This window comes from Wolffia australiana, chromosome 4, assembly GCF_029677425.1.
Source record: "Wolffia australiana isolate 7733 chromosome 4, ASM2967742v1".
Taxonomy (NCBI): Eukaryota; Viridiplantae; Streptophyta; class Magnoliopsida; order Alismatales; family Araceae; genus Wolffia; species Wolffia australiana.
In genome coordinates this window covers 1,820,633-1,843,853 of record NC_135838.1, presented here as the reverse complement: position 1 = coordinate 1,843,853, position 23,221 = coordinate 1,820,633, and the positions used below count along the sequence as shown (strand labels likewise).

At 39.8% G+C, this 23,221-nt stretch overlaps 2 protein-coding genes across 9 annotated transcripts; one reads left to right on the top strand and one right to left on the bottom strand.

The window, feature by feature from the left end:
• Positions 1-12,099: 12,099 nt before the first annotated feature.
• LOC144701903 (Pentatricopeptide repeat (PPR) superfamily protein) lies at positions 12,100-14,862 on the top strand. Its single transcript, XM_078573715.1, has 2 exons — positions 12,100-12,561; positions 13,356-14,862. Exons 1-2 carry the CDS (start codon positions 12,146-12,148, stop codon positions 14,860-14,862), a joined length of 1,923 nt encoding a protein of 640 aa, XP_078429841.1. The 5' UTR covers positions 12,100-12,145.
• LOC144702755 (Major facilitator superfamily protein) lies at positions 14,707-23,221 on the bottom strand. 8 transcript variants are annotated; one of them, XR_013581358.1, is made up of 11 exons: positions 22,932-23,221; positions 21,543-21,802; positions 21,276-21,340; positions 21,025-21,187; positions 20,148-20,296; positions 19,510-19,752; positions 18,204-18,372; positions 17,717-17,809; positions 17,032-17,302; positions 16,345-16,433; positions 14,707-14,843 (listed from the first exon to the last, which is right to left on the bottom strand). XR_013581358.1 is itself a non-coding variant. In XM_078574783.1 (10 exons), exons 1-10 carry the CDS (start codon positions 23,194-23,196, stop codon positions 16,399-16,401), a joined length of 1,713 nt encoding a protein of 570 aa, XP_078430909.1. In that variant the 5' UTR covers positions 23,197-23,221; the 3' UTR covers positions 16,274-16,398. The 8 variants fall into 8 exon arrangements, 2 of the variants coding, with proteins under 2 accessions (XP_078430909.1, XP_078430910.1); XR_013581361.1 differs by having other exon boundaries at positions 16,345-16,427; XR_013581359.1 differs by having other exon boundaries at positions 14,719-14,855.

The window sequence follows — 23,221 nt, the reverse complement described above, 5'->3', positions numbered from 1 at the left end:
GAGGGAGAGTGAAAGAGAAATCAGAGGGTGGAGGGAAAGAAAGAGAGATTGAGTGAGGGAGATAAGAGGGTGGAGGGAGAGACAGAGAGAGGGAGAGAGGGAGAGAAAGAGAGTGAAAGAGAGAAGTGGACGGAGGGAGAGGATGAGGGGAAAGATACACTGAGAGAGGGAAAGTGAGAGATAAAGATGGGTAAAGGGAAAGGGTGAGAGAGAAAAATAGATTGGGAGAGGGAAAGTGTGAGAAAAAGGTGGGTAGAGGGAGAGTGAAAGGGAAAGTGAAAGAGATAGGTTGGCAGAGGGAAAGAGAGAGTGCTCGAGAGGGGGAACAAGCAAGAGGAAAAGACATAGAGATTGAAAGAGAGAGAGATTGAGTGAGAGAAGAAGAGGAAGAGGGAGAGAGAGAGAGAGAGAGAACGAGCGAGAGAGATGATATAAGAGATGAGTGAGAGAGAGAGGGAGGGAGAAAACGAGTAAGTGAGAGAGGGGGAGGGAGAGAGCGAGTGAGAGAGAATGGTAGATATAATGCTAGAGAGGTGGAAACTGTATATAGTATAACTTTAAAAAATATAATAATAGCAGTAATTATCTTCCTGACTTGGGTCTTATCTAATCAACGAATCAGAACAGGGCCAAAAGTTTGATCCATCCTAAAAATGTGGACCGACTGTCTAGGTTTAGTCTAGTCTGACTGAACTTTGGTATGTGACTGAACTTGGGAATTGCTTTTGTCATTCCTCTTGGGACAACTTTGGAGAGTGATTCCCCATGCAAGATTGGGGCCATTTCATATGGCACCCTACCATTCTCACTTTAATCTCTCTCTCCATTTGGATATTTATGCATCGTGGACACCCCAATGATGACTGAGCGATGTGTAGTGGTATCTACATCAGTTCATAATGACATTGTTGCCCAAACTCTCCCTAGTGAGATCGTTATGAAATGGTGGCACTAATTTATTCTACATTGGTGTCCAGTTATCAGTACCAATACTACTCTGGCTCCACGAGTTTTTTTACAGGATCTTTGCCTTATCACCATGCTCTAAGTTTACCCATTATCTACACATCATCATAAACTACCTACTATGGGAGATATGGAAAGGGAAATATTCTTCTTATTTTTTTGAGTTCACCCATTAGCACCAAAGTGTCATGCGATATTTCAAGCAATGGCAATGGTCAACCCATTGGCTTGTCCCACCTGTCGATGTGTCACTCATTATCTATGTGCAACACTCTACACATTTGGGGCATCTCGGCCCTGTTGACTCTCATTCCCACTAGGCTAAATATTGTTCATTGGCACCCGCCACTGATGGGCTCTCTCAAGCTCAATGTGGACAATGCAGCCCAAAGAGAATTTGGGCATAGCCGTTGGAGGGAGATTATTATGAGATCATGCAAGGAGCATCATATCCACTTTTTCTCACTTTTAATGGAGTTCAGATTAGCACGGCAGAATAGGATATGGCATAACGTGATGTTTTTCTCTTTTATGAAGAGTGTAACTTTCAAGGTATCATCATAGATTCTGACTCACAATTGTTAGTTGATATGCTCCATGTTGGTGCGTGCTTCTAGTGGCATATATAGTGTGTTTGTCAAGACATAATGCGTTGAAGGGTGTGACTTATTGGTATTTCCCACCAGCTGTAAGAGGGGAACCCTATGGCGGATGCTCTCGCCAAAAACACAGTATGTTCTCACACGCATTCTTTATTCACTGCTTGGAAGGGCCTCCCTCGCGGCACATGAGGCAGCCACTACAATGAGAGCCTAAGCATGCCAGCTATTTGCACACAATGAATGTGGATCTCATGAGTGGTGGATCACATAGAGCGGAACCGAGCGTGCATAGAATCTACATTGCAGGACTACTAAGATGACATTTGATGAGGGTGATGGCAACACTCCTAATCCAATAGCATCGATGCTCCAAGGGATAAGAATCAATAGCTGGTATTTGAGGACTCCTCAATGACCCATTGACCTGCCGAGGATGGGATTTAGTGATGATGATAAAATAAAATGGAAGAAGATGATGGATGTGGATCTAACCTAATATATGTCTTTAAGATAAATCAATGCAACACAAGGTCCCTATGTTCTACCGGCACCCAACAACTTCCGGATACATAAAAGCTTCTAATCTTATATGTTGATCTTCTCCCAGCACTCAACGCACCAAGGGACACTTCATGGATCCTCAAAACTTCACTCTTTTTCAATGACTTTCCTAGAGGAGCAATCAACTTCAAAGATATTTTTTTACAAATACCAAGGTTACATTTATAGATCCAACTATATGGATGGGTAGCATGTGATGAACTCAAATTTAGGGTGTTAATTTGTTTTTGATACTTGAGTTAATCAATAATATTTTATAAACCTTTATTCATAAAATAATTTTAGTTAGTGATGAGCAAGGGCCATCTCCACAGGAAACATGCATTAGGGTTTAAATACTCTTTAAATGATGATTCAAGGGTCGTCTCCACAGGTTATGAGATTGAGATCAGAGATGGTTTTAGTAGGGTGAGATGATGGAAGATGGTGAGGAGAATGAGATTATGATGAAAATAAGGATGTAGATCCAACTAAAGATATGTGAAGGACATAAACTAATGTAAGACAATAGACTAACCTCAGGTCCATGTGTTTCACAGGGATCAAGGCACTTTTCTCAAGCAGATCAGCCTTTCCACTTCTCTGTTGATCTTCCTCAATCAACCAAAACACTAAGAACAATCAGTCAAAACCCTTACACTCTCTAAATTAGCCTCTCTAGGAGGGAGTGAGTTCAAAAATAGTTATTATAAAACTCCGAGCCTCTATTTATAGATCCAACCATATGGATGGAAGAGGCGGGAAAAAGGAATTTCCACTCAAGATTTCAGCCCAAAACTCCTTTTGGATAGTTAGATATTGCCATTTGAATCTGGATTGTTATCAGCCCTCTGATTTTCTCTCTCCTCCGATTGTGGAAAAGTCAAAGAGCCCTTAAATAATTCCAAAAAATAGATATTAATTCATAAAAATATTTGAAGTATATAATTTTAATTTAAAAAATGATATCTCTCTTAATATAATGCCAAAAAATTAGGAAAAATTAGATTCAAACTCAAAATAGTATGTTCTATTAGAATCTGACATCAGAAAAATCATTAGAAATACTTAAAAAATCATAAAATTCAAAATATCATTCTAAAAATAAATTTAATCATTTTAGGCTTGATAACAAACCTATAATAAATTGAACATAAAGAAACATGTAAATATGGTCATATTAACCTATTAAAATGTGTGTTATTAGAGGGGAAAAACGCAAAGCTGCCCTTAGAATTTAAGCACAATCAGCCATTTGGATTGTCAAATATCAAGCCCTAAAATTGGACGATTCATGGTTGTTGATTCAATCTAATTATTTCTCTCTCCTCATCATTTCCTCCATTGTCATATTGCTTCTTAGTATTATTTCTTAAAGTCTGAAAATATTCTTCAATGATTAACCTGAATTTAACTCATCATTCTCAGTCATTGGCTCATGGTGTGCCACACCTCCCTACATAGAAAATTACAAAAAGAATATCTTTAAATAATGAGTGTACGATGTGGTGCCATATCAGGGTGCACCACATCCACTCTCTATATATCTTTTGTAAACGAAACTTCAACATGTAGACACCACATTTACATGTGTGCGCATGTGTATGTGGAATTTTGTATGTCTTTTCATGTGGTTGGTGCTGCAACTCTTGACCAGTCAATAGATTAAAAAAAATTAAGTTATGATTATTGTATTCCCCTTTATTTGCTATCAAAATTACATTTTGAAAAACAAGTCAGGTCTTTTTAATGGACCATGTCATCGCGTGCAATAAAAAATTAAGAAACTGTCAGTCAACGGTTGAACATTACCAAAACCTGATTTCTGATTCCATAAATGGCAAATTTTCACTGACATGACATTGCAAATCATAGGTGAACTCAAAGATTTTTCGCCATTCGATTGAATCGAATGGTGACCTGTGGCACTACGAAAGATTAACCTCGAAGAACCTAAATTAGATAATATATTTAAATATAAGTCCTAAATAAATAAATATGTTTTCTCACTTAGAAAAATCAAATCTTCATGAATTTAATGTTCAAATTCATGATCAAAAATTATATTCTGACTCAAATTTTGTTAGGATGTCAGAAGATACTTTATAGAATAACTGAAAATTAAAAAAAATCAAAACTCATTCTAAAATAAATTTGATCGTTTATGGATTGATAACACACATATATAGTTGATTTAAGGCAAATAAACATGTAAATATGGCCATATTTACATACTAAACATGTGTTTTATCAACCATTATGTTTCACTGGGAAATGGTATCTGATAAATATAAATATTGACCAATTACTTTTCAGCCAGACCAAAAGAGATAAACATATACACATACTTATTTTTCAGCCAAGAAAACCCAGCAGTCTCAAGAAAAACAATTGTCCCGCACTATATTTTTCACATGTTAATGAACCTTATCAAATACAGGGCCACGACTCATCAAAAAAATATTTATAAATTCATAATAAAAATTTGAATTAAAAATTAGAAATGTTAACAACCTTGTGATTATCTTACTCAAAATGTATTGCGGAGCTTCTTGGTGTCTCCTAAAACTTACCTGAAAATCAACACAAACACTATCCTGATTATTTTTTCAAAAAAAATGGAATCAAAATACTGAAAAAGAATAATTATAATCATCCATAAATTAATAGCATAAAAATATTAATTAATATAGTTCTCAACGCTCCTAAGAAGATAAGTTTGGTCTCATGTTGATGTTGATGCACTCTTATCGAACACATATGACCGAGGGCACTTTGAATATCATGGATTTTGTCAAGTATTTTATATTACATGTATGTCATCTTTAATTTGAAAATTTTCAAGTCATTTTATTGTTAGTATCTACATTTTTAAAAAAATTAAATAATTTTAAAAATCAATAACATATGTGGAGTTTTTCTCATTAGTGTTTCTTTCTAATGAACTTCCCATCACTTACACTTTCACCTGGTGCCCCACTTGGTTAAACTAGTGCTGTCATCCTCTTGGAGAAATCTATTTAGGATCATATTTGGATCTTTTTATCTTTTCCCTTCGTCTAAAAAATTGGGATGAAGCTATCTATGTAGTACCTAAACCTATAAACCATCATCTAAACCAATCTTTAGCTCGTCTTTTTTATCCATTCATCATCTATCTTCTTTCATCACCTTATTGTATGCAGGAACCTCATCATCCACGGTACTCATCTTTTTTTATGTGCTTACATAGGAGGAGAGGAATGCATATCGCGTACTCTCACTTGGGAGGAAAGATAGTGGATATGTCTAGCTCTTAATAGCAACCCTTGAGAGAGAGAGGGTATCTAGTTGGCAAGTGATGTAAAATCCACTTTTTCATTGAGAGTTGCGAAGTCTCACTTTTTCAAAGGATCAAACCGAGAGAGAAGCAGGTCCATCTCTTATCATCTTCATTAAGCTCATTTCTTGGTAAAAAGGGGTTAACTTAAATCTCTTTTAGACTCAAGTAGCTAAACATTTTCTTTTGAATTGTGATTGATATTTTTAAACACTTTGCTCTCATTACTCTTTGGTGTCAATGATACATGGAAAACGACATTTCTGTAGAACTGTCAATTATATAGTGATAATATTGTATTATTTTGTCTTATTTAATAAATTAATTTTATTTATACATATATAATCCATTATTATGATTAAACGGGGTAAAACTAATTATCTATTTGAGTCCTAATCTATTAATTATATGTATATATGTGACTAACCCCAATTGATTACGTTGAACCAAGTGGATTAGTCTCTTTCCTATCATGCATTTTATTGAAATGCAAGATTTATATAAATAAAATATTAAATTCTAGATGCAAATGGGATATAAGGAGAAGCCTAAAACATGGCCTAGACCAGAACACAAGGTCTAATCCTCAAGAGAAGTTAAAATCCAACTTAAAACAATTTTGAACACTAAGTCATAGGGAGCAAGTTTTATTTAACTAATTCACTATTCGACTTTGAAGCTTCTAGCCTAATGTAAGATGGATGATAACATGGTTCAAGACTGAGGTCAAGACATATCAACCCTCTAATTTTCTGAAATCAGATCCGAGGGCTGAGAACATTACACCTCTTCTATTAAAACTCCTATTCTCCCTCTTTGTATGTTATCTTTGAATTTCTTCCCATTACATTTTTTGGTAGAATTGATGCATTATTTTTGTTTATTTTACTATTTATAGTGTCATATTGAGAGAGAAGTGATTCAAATACATTGATCTTGAGATGAAGAAGAAATAACACCAGATTTCATAGGCACAGATCTAGGAGTAAAGTCAATAAAATTTCAAATAAGAATGCACCAAAATGTAGGGGTAAAGACAAGATGCTATAAATGACAAGAGGTTCTGAATAGTTTGTGAATGGGTTCTACTTTAGGCAAGAGCTCTGATTTTAAGAGCAGGAGTGATGAAGTCAATCAATCTCAATTTTACTACATGTATGAAATAAGGGCTAGGCGACCTAAAATGGCATGAGCCTCACCTAGGGTTCTCAGGGGATATGGCAAAAAGACTGATGGAAATAAATGTGTTTGACAAGTCATCACATATTCCATATTTCTATATGTGTTAACTAATTTAATATAACCATCATAATGCATGTGTGATGCTTATGATGAAGTCCATGAATACATTATCCAACTTAGTGAATTATGATGAGATCATAATACAGAGATCCCTAGTATTTATTCATGTCTTCCAAATATTCATGTTTGAAGGATACTCAAGAAGGACATCAAAATATCCAGATAGAATAGCACTCTCTAGTCTCGCTCATATGAGTATGTCTGATTCCACAACCATTAGTATGGAGACACTAAGGGAATATAAGGATCATTAAATTGATCAGCATCAATCCCTTAATGGTATCATACCAAAATGTCAATCAAGTTTATTCAGGTCATGATTGTGTAAGTGATCCTTACAGTTGCGGCAACAAAGACATCATTTGGATGGATAATTATACTTTGCCAATGATATACGAGTTCTTATTCATGGAATTTTAAACCATCTTTGCTCGGGTGCATCCATAAGTGCACAGAGATGATTTAGTGTTCAAGATGGGATCATCTTCTCTTGATTAAAGAGGAAACACCTCTAATAAGAAGATGCAATGAATTCTTTGGCCAAGGTTGTTGAATACAAAGAAGATTTCTGCAATGATTTTTGAACACATCAGCACTATTCGGATGATCAATTAGGGTTTTATAATTGACCATACCATAAGTCATCCTAGGAATGCCAAGCAGACCAAGGACTACAAGAACACTAAAATTGATTAGGGACAGGTTCCATGAGTGAGTCAGTACACATCTTTGTATCTTCTAGAATACAAGGTATAGCTTGGGACAACACAGGTTAGAAACTCAACCAATCATTTGGGTTAAATCAATCTGTCATTAATTAACCTATAAGGTGATATAGTTGAATAATTTGTAATGACAATATAGGTTATAAGGCCATTTGAGTCATTAACTAGAATGATATGGGCCTAGAAAGTCACACGTAAATGGTATTTTTGGACATCAAAAGAAATACTTACATTTTAGGGTTTTTATGAAAAATTCCCACTTAGTATAAACAGGGGAAGGCCTTGAACAAAATTCCCCATGCTATAATTTTTCAGGGCCTACCCTTCTTCTCCTTTCTCCCCTTTTCTTTTCTCCATTCATGATGCAATCGCGATGGCAAAATGATGATGATGGAGTGTGAACAGGGCTTGTCAAGATGGAGGAGATTTGGCGTGCCACAAATCATGAAGATATGGCTTGAGTTTACACACTTGAGAGGCTCAACATGTCTCACTTGAGGAATTAAGAAATCATGGATCCAATCAGTGGATAGGTGATTTCATCTATAGGTTTTGAATGGCGTTATGATTCATTCAAAGTCTTCTGCTGCAGGAATCTCTTTATTTTCATTCAAATCAAGTCATAGAATATAATTATTAACTTTATTTTATTCATATTGAATAATCATTACTCCACATTCTTCGTGGCATCACAGGAACTCCATCATGGAATAATCAATAAGCATCAAAATTACTCATACAATTCATGTCATAATTCGTGTAAGGTTATTAAACTAAGAGGGGATGCCCTCTAGTCTGGAACATTGTGTTTACGAATGAGAACATCATCTTCAACTAGGGATATTCAAAATCCAAACACAACATGAAGGTCATTATTATGGAGTATCAGAAGGCTTCCAGCCAGAAGGTTAATATTGAGAAAAGTTCCTTCATCATCTACCATAAACCACCTAGGGCACTAAAAAATGTATACAAAATTCCAGAACGATAAATTTGCATACCTAATAGAACATCAGTACATTACATTCGGAGACTTATGATGTTATTTTAAAGTGAGACTCATGAGTTGTTAATATATCTAGAGAATTAATACAAATCTTACAGAAGTATACTTATGGGATCCAATTAAATATGTTCCAGACAAGAGAGTATGATACACCAAAAATAATAATATAAAAATATATAATTTACCAAGGCACCTAAATTTAAGAGGTAAACATGCCAAATGAGATTAGCATTTTTGGAACCGTAAAATGAAGATCAAGTTTCTCTAAGAGAGAAGGATACATCTTGATGTAGATCAAGTTTGACAACAAATTCCAAAATTACTTTCTAAATTATTAACATATATTTATGGAACCAGAAAATAATACCATAAAGGGAACATAATCCGAATCATATGTTTAAGGCTTAGAATATATGAGTGCGAAAAAATAAAATGAAAGATGTGACAAGAGAATGAAGCATATAATCACCAGATAAAATAGGATTTCATATAAAAAGAGAGAAAACTAAAAAAATTTTAAAAGTATATTAAGTGATATATAAATGAATCAGGACTAATTCAATAAATTTATGAACTATGAAATCGATTAAATTTAAATAAAATAATAAGATAAATGATGTGATTGTGAAGAAGCAGATGGATATCAGTATATGGAAAAATATAACACTCTAAATAGTTACTAATTGAAGATTGAAATTCTTTAAATGCATATGAAACATAAAATATTCATTAAAATATTAGAATAAAAATCCATCTTTATCTTTCAAATGAAAGAATTTCAATATCTTCACTGCTGAACGTGTCCTTGATGAGGCCGATGTTTACCAGGTACAACAGCTACACCACTGTGCAATGTAGGACATAGGCAGAGCACCGACGCTCTCTTATGGAAAGCACTTTTATTTTCTTATCTTTTTTCAAGCAAATAAAGATCACTTGACGCAAGAAAGAAGATCTAACCCAAAAGACTGGTGAAGGGCAATGAGTGATAAAACCCAAACTTCTCATTAAGCACATGTAATGATATGCACTAGAAGATGATCCTAACAATTAGAACTGTGAATCAATTTTGTACAAATAATAATATGGGCTTTAGTTGAAACTCTTAAATAGTTTAAAAAGTATAATAAAATGTCTAATAATTACAGTAGGTTTACTTTTTTATATATTATATCATATCCTTCTACGACTTAAAAATAACTGACATTAGTTTTGGTAATCTGAACACTCTTTCATATCCTTTGTTACAATTAATTTTGTAATATTTGTCGTACATTTTCTCTCTTGTATTTATTTTAATTATTCAGGTTGTTGGAGATTGCCTCATATCCTTGTCTCTCCAATAACTTATTATCATTACTTAATTTGGTAGACATTCTCTCTAATATTTTCTCCCTCTCTCTCACAATATTTTACAATAGATTTTGTTAGATATACATTCTTATAATATTTTACAGTAATTTTATTTTTTTGGACATTTTTTTCTCTCCCCTTTATTATATTTTACAGAAATTTTAATTTTTAGGAAATTCTCTCTCATATATTTTCCTCTCTCCCTCTCTCTCGTCATATTTTACAGTAATTTTAGTTTTTGAAGATGCTTCCTCATATCTTTCTCTCTCTCTCTCTCCATCATCATATTTACATTAATTTTAATTTGTTAGACATTATCTCCCATATGTTTCTCTCATATATTTCCCTCTCTCTGTTATCACATTTTTACATTAATTTTAGTTTTTTGGGCATTCTCCCTCATATCTTTATCTCTCTCCCTCCTCTTCTCATGTTTTACATTAATTTTAGTTTTTGGACATTCTTCCCTCGCTTGGACTCCTCTTGTCATCTTTCCCTCTCTATCTCTCCCTCTTATCATATTTACATTAATTTTAGTTTGTTAGACATTATCTCCCATATGTTTCTCTCATAAATTTCCATTTTTCTCTTTCTCCCTCTTGTCATATACCTTTTCTTTAAGAAACCCCTCTTATCATATTTTGTAGTAATTTTGATTTGTTGGATATTCTCCCTCAGATGTTTCTCTCTCCCTCTTATAATATTTTATTGTCGTCGTTTTTGGACATTCCCCCTCATATATTTCTCTTCTCATATGTTCTAGTTTCTCGATTCTACCTCTTCTCTCTCCCTCATAATATTTTACAGTATATTAGTTCCTTGAACATTCTGCCTTATACCTCTTTCTCTGCCCTATAATATTTTACAGTAAATTATTTCCATGAACATTCTCTCTCGTGCCTTTCTCTATAATAATATTTTACATTAAATTAATTCCTTGAATATTCTCTCATGACTGTCTCGCGTATAATATTAGTTCCTTGAACATTCTCTCTTACCTCTATATGCCATAATATTTTACCATCACTCCAGCCAGAGTCTCTCTCTCTCTCTCATACTACTTCACAGTCATATATCTCTCTCTCTTCTAATACTTCACCGTCATTTCAGTCTCTCTCTCTCTCTCTTATAATACTTTACAGCCATTTTGGTCTCTCTCTCTCTTTTTGTATTTCTTGCAATACTTCATAGACATCTCACTCTCTCTCTCTCTTTCTTACAATACTTCAAAGTCATTTCAGTCTCTCTCTCTTATAATAATTTACAGCCATTTCGGTCTTTCTCTCTTTTTGTATTTCTTGCAACACTTCATAGTCATGTCACTCTCTCTCTCTTTCTTACAATACTTCACAGTCATTTTAGCCTCTCTATCTTTCTTACAATACTTCACAGTCATTTCAGTCTCTCTCCCTTTCTTACAATACTTCACACTCATTTCAGTCTCTCTCTCTCTCTCTCTTTCTTATTGTGCTTCACAGCCATTTCAGTCTCTCTCTCTCTCATTCTCTCTCTTTCTTATAATACTTCACAGTCATATCTCTCTCTCTCTCTTATAATAAATCACAGTCATGTCAGTCTCTCTCTGTTTCTTATAATACTTCACAGTCATATATCTCTCTTATAATACTTCGCAGTCATTTCAGTCTCTCTCTCTTGCAATACTTCTCAGCCATTTCAGTATCTCTTTCTCTCGTATTATACTTCACAGTCATTTCAGTCTCTCTCTCTCCCTTACGATACTTCACAGCCATTTCAGTATCTCTCTCTCTCACATATAATGCTTCACAGTCACTTCAGTCTCTCTCTCTTTTACAATACTTCAAAGCCATTTCGGTATCTCTCTCTCATACAATACTTCACACCCATTTCAGTCTCTCTTTATCTCTTCTAAGACTTCACAATCATTTCAGTCTCTCTCTCTCTCTCTCTCTCCTAAGACTTCACAGTCATTTCAATGTCTCTCTCTCTCTCCCTCTCTCCTAAGACTTCACAGTCATTTCAGTGTCTCTCTCTCTCCCTCTCTCTCTCTCTCCTAAGACTTCACAGTCATTTCAATGTCTCTCTCTCTCTCCCTCTCTCTCTCCCCTGAGACTTCACAGTCATTTCAGTGTCTCTCTCTCTCTCCTAAGACTTCACAGTCATTTCAGCTCTCTCTCTCTCTTTCTCTCTCTCTCTCTCCCTCTCTCTCTCTCTCTCTCTCTCTCTCTCTCTCTCTCTCTCTCTCTCTCTCTCTCTCTCTCTCTATCTCTATCTATCTATATATCTCTATCTATCTCTCTATCTATCTATCAACCTATCTATCTATCTCTCATTTGTAAAACTCGGTGCATGAATGGAAGTTCGAAAGCGGCTTCTCCTCATGCACGGGCACCTGCTGAAGCAGGCCCTCCGCAGCCTCCCCTTGTCCCTCCCTCCTTCTCCCCTCCTCCTCTGCAACCACCTCCTCCACCTTCTCTCCGCCGGGCCCGAGCCCCAGTCCGCCCTGGCCCTGCTCGCCTTCATGCGAGCCAAGCCCGTGGGCTTGGACCGGTTCAGCTTCCCGCCCCTCCTCCGAGCCATGGCTCGAGCCGGCCTCTCCGGGAGGGCGGCTCACGGGCTCGCCGCCAAGCTCGGCTTCGAGTCGGATGGGTTCGTTCAGACCGGGCTCGTTCGGGTTTACTCTGCTGCGGGTGTTGTGGACGACGCCCGCCGCGTGTTCGATCGGATGCCGTGCAGGGATGCCGTCGCCTGGGCTGTCATGATCGATGGGTTAGTGGTCTTCCTCTCTCTTCTTTCTCTCTCTTCTTCCTCTCTCTTCTTTCTCTCTCTTGTTGGGGTTCTCTCTCTCTTCTATCTCTCTCTTGTTCGGGTTCTCTCTCTTCTAACTCTCTCTTGTTGGGTTTTCTCTCTCTTCTTAGTCTCTCTTGTTGGGGTTTCTCTCTCTTGCTCTGTTTTCTCTCAATTCTTTCTCTTTTGTTGGGTTTTCTCTCCTCTTACACTCCCTTGTTCGGGTTTTCTCTCTCTTGTTGGGTTTTTTCTCACTCTTCTTACACTCCCTTGGTCGGGTTTTCTCTCTCTTGTTGGGTTTTTTCTCACTCTTCTTACACTCCCTTGGTCGGGTTTTCTCTCTCTTGTTGGGTTTTTTCTCTCTCTTCTTACACTCCCTTGGTCGGGTTTTCTCTCTCTTGTTGGGTTTTTTCTCTCTCTTCTTACACTCCCTTGTTCGGGTGTTCTCTCTCTTGTTGGGTTTTTTCTCTCTCTTCTTTCTCTCCCTTGTTCGGGTTTTCTCTCTCTTGTTCTGTTTTCTCTCTCTTGTTGGGATTTCTCTCTCTTCTTACTCACCCTTGTTCGGGTTATCCAATGCCGTGTCATCTCTCTCCACTTTCTACTCTTTACTTTCTCTTCCCTCTTCCTCTGGATGTCCCTCTACTCCATCTGTGTTCTGTTTTCTTCTGCTAACTCTCTACATACTCTCCCTTTCCTCTGTTTTCTCATTCCCTCTCTACTCTCTTTCTCCTCCTCATCTCTCTCTCTATCTATCTATCTCTCTACTCTCTCTCAAGGTACAATGCATGGGGGCGGCACAGCGACGCCCTCTCTCTCTTCCGTGCCATGGCCACCTCCCCCTCGTCCCCAGCTCCGTCAATTCCCATCCTCGCCGCCGCCCTCACCGCCGTCGCTCACTCCCCCGACTTTCCCGTCGCGGCTGCCGCCGCCCTCCCCCATCTCTCATCGGTGGCCCCCCTCCCTTCCCACCCCATCCTCCTCGCTGCCGCCACCGCTGCCATCTCTGCCGCCGGCCGCGCTGCCGCCCCCGACACCGCCTCCGCCGTCTTCGCCCTCTTCCCATCCCCTGACCCACCAGCCGTGACCGCCATGGTCACCGCCCTCTCACTCTCCGGCCGCCACCGCCACGCCCTCGCCCTCTTCTCCTCCATCCCCTTCCCAGACGCCCCCGCCGTTCTCGCCGCCGTCTCCGCCGCAGCCGCTCTTGGAGCTGCCGCCCCCGCCAAGCACCTCGCCACCATCATCTCCCCTGCCGCCAATTCCCCGGCCGTCGCCAATTGCCTCGTCACTATGCATGCCAAGTGTGGCTCCCTTGCGGCCGCCGATGCCGCCTTCCGCCGGATCCCGCCGCCGCAGCGCAGTGTAGTGTCGTGGACGGCGCTCATCCATGCTTACTCCCTCCATGGCGCCGCCGCTCGGGCCCTCCACGCCTTCGAGGCCATGCAGGCGGCAGCGGTGGCCCCGAATGCAGTCACCTTCCTTGGTCTGCTCACGGCCTGCGCCCGAGCCGGGCTCGTCCAAGAGGGTCGACGGGTGTTTTCGGCCATGACGGCGGTGCACAGGATCCAGCCCGAGGAGGCCCATTATGGGGCGATGGTGGACTTGCTGGGCCGGGTCGGGCTGGTCGACGAGGCAAGGGATCTCATACAGGGGATGCCGGGGCGTCCCGGGGCTGCCGTCTGGGGGGCGCTCCTCGGCGCCTGCAAGCAGCACTTGGCCGTTGACCTGGGGGAGATGGCGGCGGGGAGGATCTTTGACCTGGAACCGGCCCACGCCGGCGCTCACGTCATGCTGGCTAACCTCTACGTTCGGGCCGGGTTGCCGGAGAAGGCGGCGGGGGTCAGGCGGCGGATGCGGGCGAAGGGGGTGGTCAAAGAGAGGGGACGGAGCTGGGCAGAGGTCAACGGGGAAGTCAACGAGTTCGGAGCGGGGGACGAGGTTGACCCGGAGGTGTGGGCCCGGCTGGAGGAGGTGGCGAGACGGGTGGAGACGGAGGGAGGGTACGTGGCGGACGGGGGGTGTGTGTTGGTGGAGCTGGAAGGGGAAGACGAAGAAAAGAGGGGGGCTTTGCTGGGGCACGGCGAGAAGGTGGCGCTGGCCTTCTGCCTGGTGCGCGGCGGGGAGGGGCATGTCAGGATAATAAATAATTTGAGGGTGTGTGATGACTGCCATGCCTTCATGGCTGCCTTCTCTAAAGTGTTTGAGAGGGATGTGATGCTCAGGGACAGGGCTAGATTCCACCATTTTTCCAAGGGAAGCTGCTCCTGCAATGGCTTCTGGTGAGAATATTAGGTCTAATTGTATACATGCCATCCCCCATTGGGACAGAATTATAAGAATCTAAATTATTTTTTACAAATAATATGGCTCCAAAGGAAGAAAAAGGTAAAAATTAATGACAGAATGAAGGGTAAGATTCGAGATCCGTGCAGGTCGTATCTCCTTCATTGGATAATGAAATGACTAAATTTGAAAAAGATAAATGGTGGTCGAGAGGGAGGCAAGCAAGAGAAGTTCCCGGGGTAGAGAGGAGAATGAATGGGGGTAATTTGGACGAGAGGTCGAACAGAGGAGGCAGGAATCGAACAGGGACAAGCCACGTGAAGACACAGTGAAGAGGAGACGATCATAAGGAAGAGGGTCATATAGAGGGCGAGATGGGACTCAGAGGTTGAGGGAGACGAGAGCCGAGGAGCTTCAACTTCATAATATTTTCTTGCTGCACTCATAAATGGAGGACCACTCTATATAAGGGGACACGAAGAAGGGGAAAGACGGGTCTACCCTTACAGAGGATCAAGGATCATATCAGGTAGGAAGGAGTCAAGAACCAGAGAAATATAGATGCAAAATCATTGTAGACATGAGCAAGAAAAGAAAAAGTGTTAAATGTTTTGAGAAAATGATATAATCAAAAGCAAATATATGGGCTTTCTTCAGCTCTGCTTTTGGATCCATCAAATTGTGATGTTCAATATCTTCCACTGATAAAATTGCAGGGATGAATCCAAGAAAAAATATTTCCAGCAACAGCCTTTGGTAAGTAAAATATTCTTGACAAAAGTCTGCTCCAACTTTCAAATCTCCGATTTACCATGGGATCAGGTGCTTAATAACAAAATCATAATGCACCAAGGAACATGTATGAGCAGGGAAAAAAAATTAAAAACCTAGAAAACATCCAGGTCTCTCCTTGGCTCTGATTTTTTTATCCATCAAATCTTTTCTGCCTCCTTTGATAGGTAAAGTATCTATGACAAATGACATGAAACTTTCAACTCTAAGATTTTGCCTATGATCAGTCGCCTTAAATAATGAAATCATAATGGAACAGGCAAGAGCAGGAAAATAAAAAAATTACAAATAAAGGGATAATTCAGAGCAAAGATCCATGTCTCTTAAACATGTAATTAAGGATTCATCAATACTTTTTTGCCACCTTTGATATATTAAATATTCATGACAAAATTCACATCGAACTTTCAAATCTAAGATTCGGCCTATGATCAGGCACCATAAATAACAGAATCATAATAGAAAAAAGAACAGAATGAGCACTAGAAGAAAAAAACAATAAAATCAGATATAATTCAGAGAAAAGATCCATGTCTCTCTTTAGCTCTGATTTTGTATCTATCAAAATTTTCTGCTTCCTTTGATAAATAAAACTTTCATGACAAGATTCAGACCAAACTTTCAAATCTAAGATTTCACCTATGATCAGGTATCGTAAATAACAAAATCATGATAGGCCGAGAAACTGACCTGTGGAGGAAACAAGGTGTGGTGTATACACTAGCTGACTCTCCCTTGTCCCATTCATTCTCCCAGGTCGGCCATTTCACAATCTGAGGCTAAAATGGGTATCATTGGTGGAGCGGCATTCAGCAGAGAGTTAAGCCCTGGCACATCAGATATATAGAGAGAAGAGAGAAAGACAAATGCCACAAGGTTTGGCACCCAGCAACTGTTAGCCAACCGTCGCTGTCATCGACTCCTGTTGATGTTGAGAATGACGTTGACATCATTTTGGGTGGTTGACGTTGATGTTGACGGGGCATCCTTGACGACGAGACAGACATTGTGGGGGTACTGCCGATGGTTAGCGTAAGATGATTCTATAAAAACTTGGTTATAATTAAAACAACAATTTTTATTTTTCTTTTTATTTTTCAAAAAAAAATTTCAAGCTACAATTATCATCAACCCGTCAAAGCCCCGTCAACATCAACCCCCATAGTTGACGTTGGCATTGACGTTGACAATGAAGGATCTTTTTGAATCTATAGATGGTTAAAGTTGACATTCACTCCTGTTGATTTGTTGATGCCATCATCGTCGAATAGCCAACCGCTTATCAACGTCAACATCTACAACCAATGAGGACTGGACTTGGCAAACCGTAATGGCCACTCAGAGGGGATGATCACTTGAATTTCTCAATGCTCTGACCTGTGAGGCTCTGCGACTCTGGGTTCTCCTCCGGGAGAAGACGGAGTAGAGGAAGCGGAAGTAGAGAGCTGAGGTTGCAGACGACAATGAGGGTGACAAGATTATCGAAATTATCTTTGGTGACACCAAAGACGGCGGTTAGTCCGGCGCCGATGAGCCCTCCAAGAACACCACCACCATTGGATATAGACATTAGAGTTGCAAAGAGTGTCGCCTCCATGCCCCGGGGGCAGAGCCTTGCAGCAAGAACTAGCACTGGCATGAATGACGCCTGCCATGAGAGTGTTTTTAGAGATGACTGTCAACGGTGCAGTAAGAGCCAATTTATAACGACAACTAGATTGATGGGGCGGGGGATGTAATCTGGGAGATAACATTCCTTTTTAAGAAAATTATGTACCAAAATTATTGAAAAATTACAAGGGGGACTCGAAGTTTATGATGTGCTAGGAGTTTATGATTTTAGGTTAGTATAAAAAATGAACTCAGGCATAAATCTAGGAGAATGAGAAATAGGTCGGTACCAATATTTTCAAAAAGAGTGAGAAATAAGGAGGAAAATAACCCAGAAAAGATAGAGAGAGCTACTAATAAATTTAAGAAATCTGCAACGTATCATTATCCTAAATCTAATAAATTCAAAAACAATGGGAGACTACCAAGGTTCAAGGATTGAGGTCGTTACCTGACCAAGAACTGTGAGGATCAAAGAATCCCCAATAGAAAACCACTCGTCGCTGATGCCCATCTGGCGATTAAGGCCGGTGACCAGCAAAACCTGCAAAATTTGTAAAGTATCATTTCCACCAGAGCCTGCGGCAAGAGGATCCTGCAAACTGATACAATTCACATCTGTAACTAGGGGTGGTTTCATCATTTCAGCCCATTAGGGGCATTTAAGTAATACACTTTTAAGGATCGCCTTCCCGCAAAATATATGTAGCCCTGCCTTTGGGGCGGCAGCAAAGAAATATCAGTGAATAATAGTTACAATGCCCTGTCTCTCTTCTCCCCCACCCAACCGGCTTCCCCTTTCGATTGATCTTCTCCTTCCTCTGTATATCGATATCGCTCTTCTCCCTCACTCTCACTTGAGAAATCCAAGTCAATTGCATTGACACTGTATCTACTGGAGTTTAAACAGAACCTCCAGATGGAGTCAAAAATTTTACCTGAGTCATGCCAAGTGCAGAACCTAGGATGGTAGTAATCAGAAAAATCCTGCGTAGAGGAACAGTCTTCAAAAATCCATTGTAGAGCGCCACTCCAGCTAAGGATGCCACCGATGTCACAAGTTTCACCCGCCCTAGAAATTCTGGGGTGAAACCAAGTTTATTTGTCCTGAAATGGACCCGAGAAGAGTTGTTTTTATAACTATTAATTCAGAAACAATGAACAAACTTACGATGGGAGAAACAAATCCAAGAAAGGAGATCAAACCCACCACCATATGAACTAGAGAAACATGGAAGAAAAATCATAAAAACTGACACACCTTAATGTACAGATAAATTGCACCCAATGACATTTAAAAGAACTAGAAGCTGATCCGAATACCAACCATACTAGGAGTAATTTTGCCATCACTCTATAGCATAGTTCCCTTTTAATAGTTGTAATCCTCCCCTAAAGAGGATAGCCAGGAACTCGTTGAATTGCCAGGATATCTAACCCAAGGGTGTAAAGGCATCAATACTGGCCTGTAGCAAGTGTTTGATACGAACCTAGTTGGTTCGTATCGGGAGGAGACGGGAAGAGAGGAAGAAGGCGCCGGGATGGTCGTCGGCGTGCCGGAATGGACTACGGCAAGTAGGGGCAGGCGGAGTGGACGTCGCCGACGTGAGCCAGACTCATTCTTGATGACACTTCTTGGCTGCCCTCCTCAAGGGAGGGCTGTTCTATTTAAAGAGATTACAAGAGGTCCAAATGACCCAAATGCCCCTATTGGGCTAAAGGATGAAAAGAGCCTAGATACGTCTGAGTCGTATCAGTGTTACTCCTATCTTTCGACATTACTCTCTCCCTATCCTTCCGATATCATTTCCTACCAAAGGTTAACACCAGAAGCCGATTTATTGACCACTGAGGAAATGGTAAATCGGATAGAGAAAGAGAGACGGAGAGATCTAAGATGGGCTGCCAAATTGCAAGAAGAGGCAGAAAAAACGCCAAACTTAGTTCAGACATATAGATATTTCTCAAGCTAATTCAGCAGAGAAAGCTTCATGCATTAACGAGATATTAAGCGCTGGGAAGATAAAACCCCAAGAAAAATTTCTTTTTTTGGTACTTCCTCACAGTGACCTTCAGCTCGCGATGATATTTGCATCGATTGCATCCACACTAGTCACTTAAACTCAACGTTATGACTTAGTACTCTTTGACAATAAAAGAAAGTAGTACAAATGAGAGGAAAATATGCCCAAAAGTAGCAAAGAAAAGCTTAAAGAAACCAAAAGAAATATTAGGGAGACTAACGTGAAGAAAAACATGGCAGAATCTGATTGGGGAGTTGCCTGCCACAAGAATATAAACAATGTTGGGAGAAAGATACTTGGTTGCTTGACAGCATCCCATAGCTCCAAAATGCTTCGCTTTGAACTCTCAAGTAAACCCTTTGGAAGGTAGAGAGCTTCAGATGCGGAGACACGCGGCTCCTTCACAAGAACAGCCACTGCTGATGTCATCAATGGAAGGAAAGCAGTGACTCCAAAAACAAACCTGCAATGTGAATAGACAAAAATATGTCAATATGGAGGTAAGGCTCGTCGATGAAAGACGGACAACAGTTTGGGACTGACTGAACAGGACCGAACGAGCTTCTATTCAGTCATCCATTACAGAGTTGTTTTGTTCCATTCCCGTCCAAGGGTTGGCGGAAATGGATGACGGACCTGATGGTGGGACGATTAAAAATTAGACTAACTGAGCGGAATTTGATGAGGGAATAAGAAGGAACGGGATTCAGAAATGGGTTTGTTTTACATTCCTGTTCCAAGGTCAGGACAGATGACGAATTGAATTTCATCCATTTTTGTCGATCATCCGTTCATGAGCCTTACATGGAAACCAATCATTTTAAAACTCAATTTGGCAGTGTAAAAGTAAACACTTGCCTTACACCATAGGCTTCAACGAATGAGCCACTGAAATATGCGCTTACAATCCCTCCGAACGCCGACGAACCCCAGCACAACGATTGGAGAGAACCCGATGTGCTCTGTGATTCACCACGTGCCCTCTCAACGACCATTGAGTCTACAACCTGAATAAATATATTTTATTTCAGAAAGAGTTATTCCTGATAACAATAACATAAGGTTTATCATTACAAGATTCAGAATACAACAGGAAACAATCTGTCTTGCTTAAAGGTTCAAATGAAAGATTGATTGCTATTAGCGTTCACACCCTTCAACTTTTTATCTGCTGTCAATGTCATCGACCTCCTTGACCTTGATGATGGCATTGACATTGACGCCAAATATGTCTGATTGACAATGACATCGACTGGTTTCTGACATTGATGGGTACCAGGGATGGCTGATGTGGCCGCATTGGAGACTTTGATAATGGCCTTGACGATAGAGAGAAAGGGAGAGAGGGAGAGAGACAACGAGGGAGACAGAGATTTAGAGAAAGCGAGAGGGACAAAGAGGGAGATAAAGAGGGAGCCAGAAGAGAGGGAGAGTATGAGAGAAAGAAAAAGGGAGCCAGAAGAGAGGGAAAGTATGAAAAGAAAAAAGAGGGAGCCAGCGGGAGCCGTAGACATTGACATTGATGTTGACAACAATTGACGTCTGCACTGTCATCATAGAATCATCAAAATCTCATTAATGTTGGTTTAACATCAATGTCCACCATCAAGGTCAATGGGGCTTGCTGAAACCTAACAGCTACGCAAACCTGGATGCTTGAGGTGTTGGGTTGCAATTAACATTTTCGATCTCATTAAGAAAAAATCTCATTTCTCCCTCAAAAGGTGGAACTTACAACGTCAGAGACGGCCACTGAAAGAGAACTTAAAAGAATGCAAAATCCAGTGCTGTACTTGCTATCCACAATGGTCGCCATCAAACTCCATGACAGAGCACCGAGGAGCCCAGACATAATTAAGTATGATCGTCTACGGTATCCAAATAACGGTATAGAGTCACTGCAAAATAGGAATAAATTATAATCAAAACAGTTTAGACAAGTGAAATACATGATTCAAACTTTTAAACTAAGAGACCAGAACAGACCTAATAAATCCATACAGAGGCTTCACTAACCAGGGTAGTGCAGATATACCTGTTATAACTGCTGTCTAATGGGAAATAAATAAAACATATCAGTTATATGTAACACGTCCCAAAAAAGTTAGCCGGTATAATTGAAAGACAAATGGAGGCATGATAACATTGTTTTTTTAACAATATGTTATCATGCCTCCATTTTTCATATGGAGGCATGATAACATAACTCAAGATTGGAAGTCAAGAACAATCCACAAGGTATAATAAACGAACCTCAGCTGGGTCAAGATGAAGATCATCTTTCATATAAAAGCTCACTGCCAGCCTGGAAAGACCTAGAACTCCTTGCACAAAGTAAACAATTGCAACGGCAACGTTGTCTGGAGAAAGTTCTACACCAAAAATTTTAAGACGTTTCATCGAAGACTTCATCTTCTGCGTGAAACTTTTTTCATAAAAATTTGTGTCCCTGTCTATATCTCGATTAGCCGAATCATCTTTGAGGGCAGCAGGACTTGTGAATTGAGTAGACCCTGCATCAGAAAACCAACTTTATTCTACAATACTGGTAAGAAGGAGCGAAATTAGATGTAAAAGTTGGACAGAGATTTTTGTAACATCTAATACTTCTACAGAAGTGTAACTTGAGGAGAGAATTAGACTTTCTCAGAGCATAACAAACCTCCATGATATCCAAAAGAGTAATTTACTACAGAGTACTCAAGAATAAGAAAACTATTAAAGATTGGCCAAATAATGAACAAGGAAATGTATGAATCTTCGAGGGTGTTTTACGCGACATGAGTAATCTCCCTTAGAAAGTTGTTTCGCTTCTTTCGAATCATAGAATGGTACTTTGGAATCATAGAATCATAGAACGTCTAAAGAACCCAAAAAAAAATGGAATTTGAGATTGAGGGTTATTTTATTACTGTAAATAAAGAGAATTTTAGCATATACATCTCTTGGAAAATATCTTGCTGCATGAAAGCAGCTTTGAAAAATTAATTTATTGTGTAAGGTTACAGGTTTGGTTGTAGACACATTAAAACTAAAATAAAAATCATAATTAAATTAGGGAAATATTCCCACAAGTTAGTAAATTTCAATGACAATTCAAAACATCAATCTCGTGCTCATCGCCAGACACGTGTCGGAGCAAACCTAACCGCAAGTTCTTGTGGACAAAGATCGATGAAGCCGACCAGAGAGCTCGCGCATGAATGAAAATTTTAAAAGAGGATGTTACAGGATTTGCTGTAGACCCATAAAAATTTGAAAAAATAACTAAATTTAAAGGATGGAAACTTATCCAAAAATCAGCTAATTTAAATGACATTCAAAACAGCTGTCACAGGCTCATCACCACACAAACGTCGGAGCAAAGCACACAGCAAGTTAAGTCTGGAGAAGCAGTTGATTCAGTAATTTCTAGTCCAGAGAGATAACCCAAGAACATGAAACCAATTTTAAAGAGAATTTTGGCGCGCAAGGTTACATATTTCGCTGTATACACACGAAAAGGCTAAATTCAAATAACAATTCAAAATATAATTCTCCCGCTAATCACCAATCACCCAACAGAACAAACTAAACCGCAACCTCTGGTAAAACAAAAATTCCACCAATCGGATGGGCAAGGAAGACAGCATCAAAACTCACCAGATTCCTCGGATTCCGTCGTCTGAAGGAGCTCGATCTCCCTGCCAAGAAGTGGCTCCGCCGGCCACCCCACCTCGGCGTCCCCGACGCGACGAGCAGCCATCCTGGTCGATCTCGGACGATTCTTGCCACCTCCAATCGATCGCCTGCCGAAATTCTCCGCTCGAATACCCGATCGACTCCGGACCGAGGACGCGAGGGCAGATCGCACGGGAATCGAGGGAGCTGTGGCCTTGAACGGCAACAAATCCCTGCAAGAACTCATCGCTAATTCTACAATTTATGAATAT

What these genes read in the sequence shown, in the direction of transcription:
- LOC144701903 (XM_078573715.1), top strand. Translation starts at nt 12,146, where the DNA reads ATGGAAGTTCGAAAGCGGCTTCTCCTCATGCACGGGCACCTGCTGAAG. An exon ending in TGGGCTGTCATGATCGATGG is followed by an intron (nt 12,562 to 13,355) that starts GTTAGTGGTCTT and finishes CTCTCTCTCAAG; the next exon opens with GTACAATGCATGGGGGCGGC.
- LOC144702755 (XM_078574783.1), bottom strand. Translation starts at nt 23,196, where the DNA reads ATGAGTTCTTGCAGGGATTTGTTGCCGTTCAAGGCCACAGCTCCCTCG. An exon ending in TCCTCACAGTTCTTGGTCAG is followed by an intron (nt 17,303 to 17,716) that starts GTAACGACCTCA and finishes CTCTCATGGCAG; the next exon opens with GCGTCATTCATGCCAGTGCT. An exon ending in AGAGTCGCAGAGCCTCACAG is followed by an intron (nt 16,434 to 17,031) that starts GTCAGAGCATTG and finishes TACCCATTTTAG; the next exon opens with CCTCAGATTGTGAAATGGCC.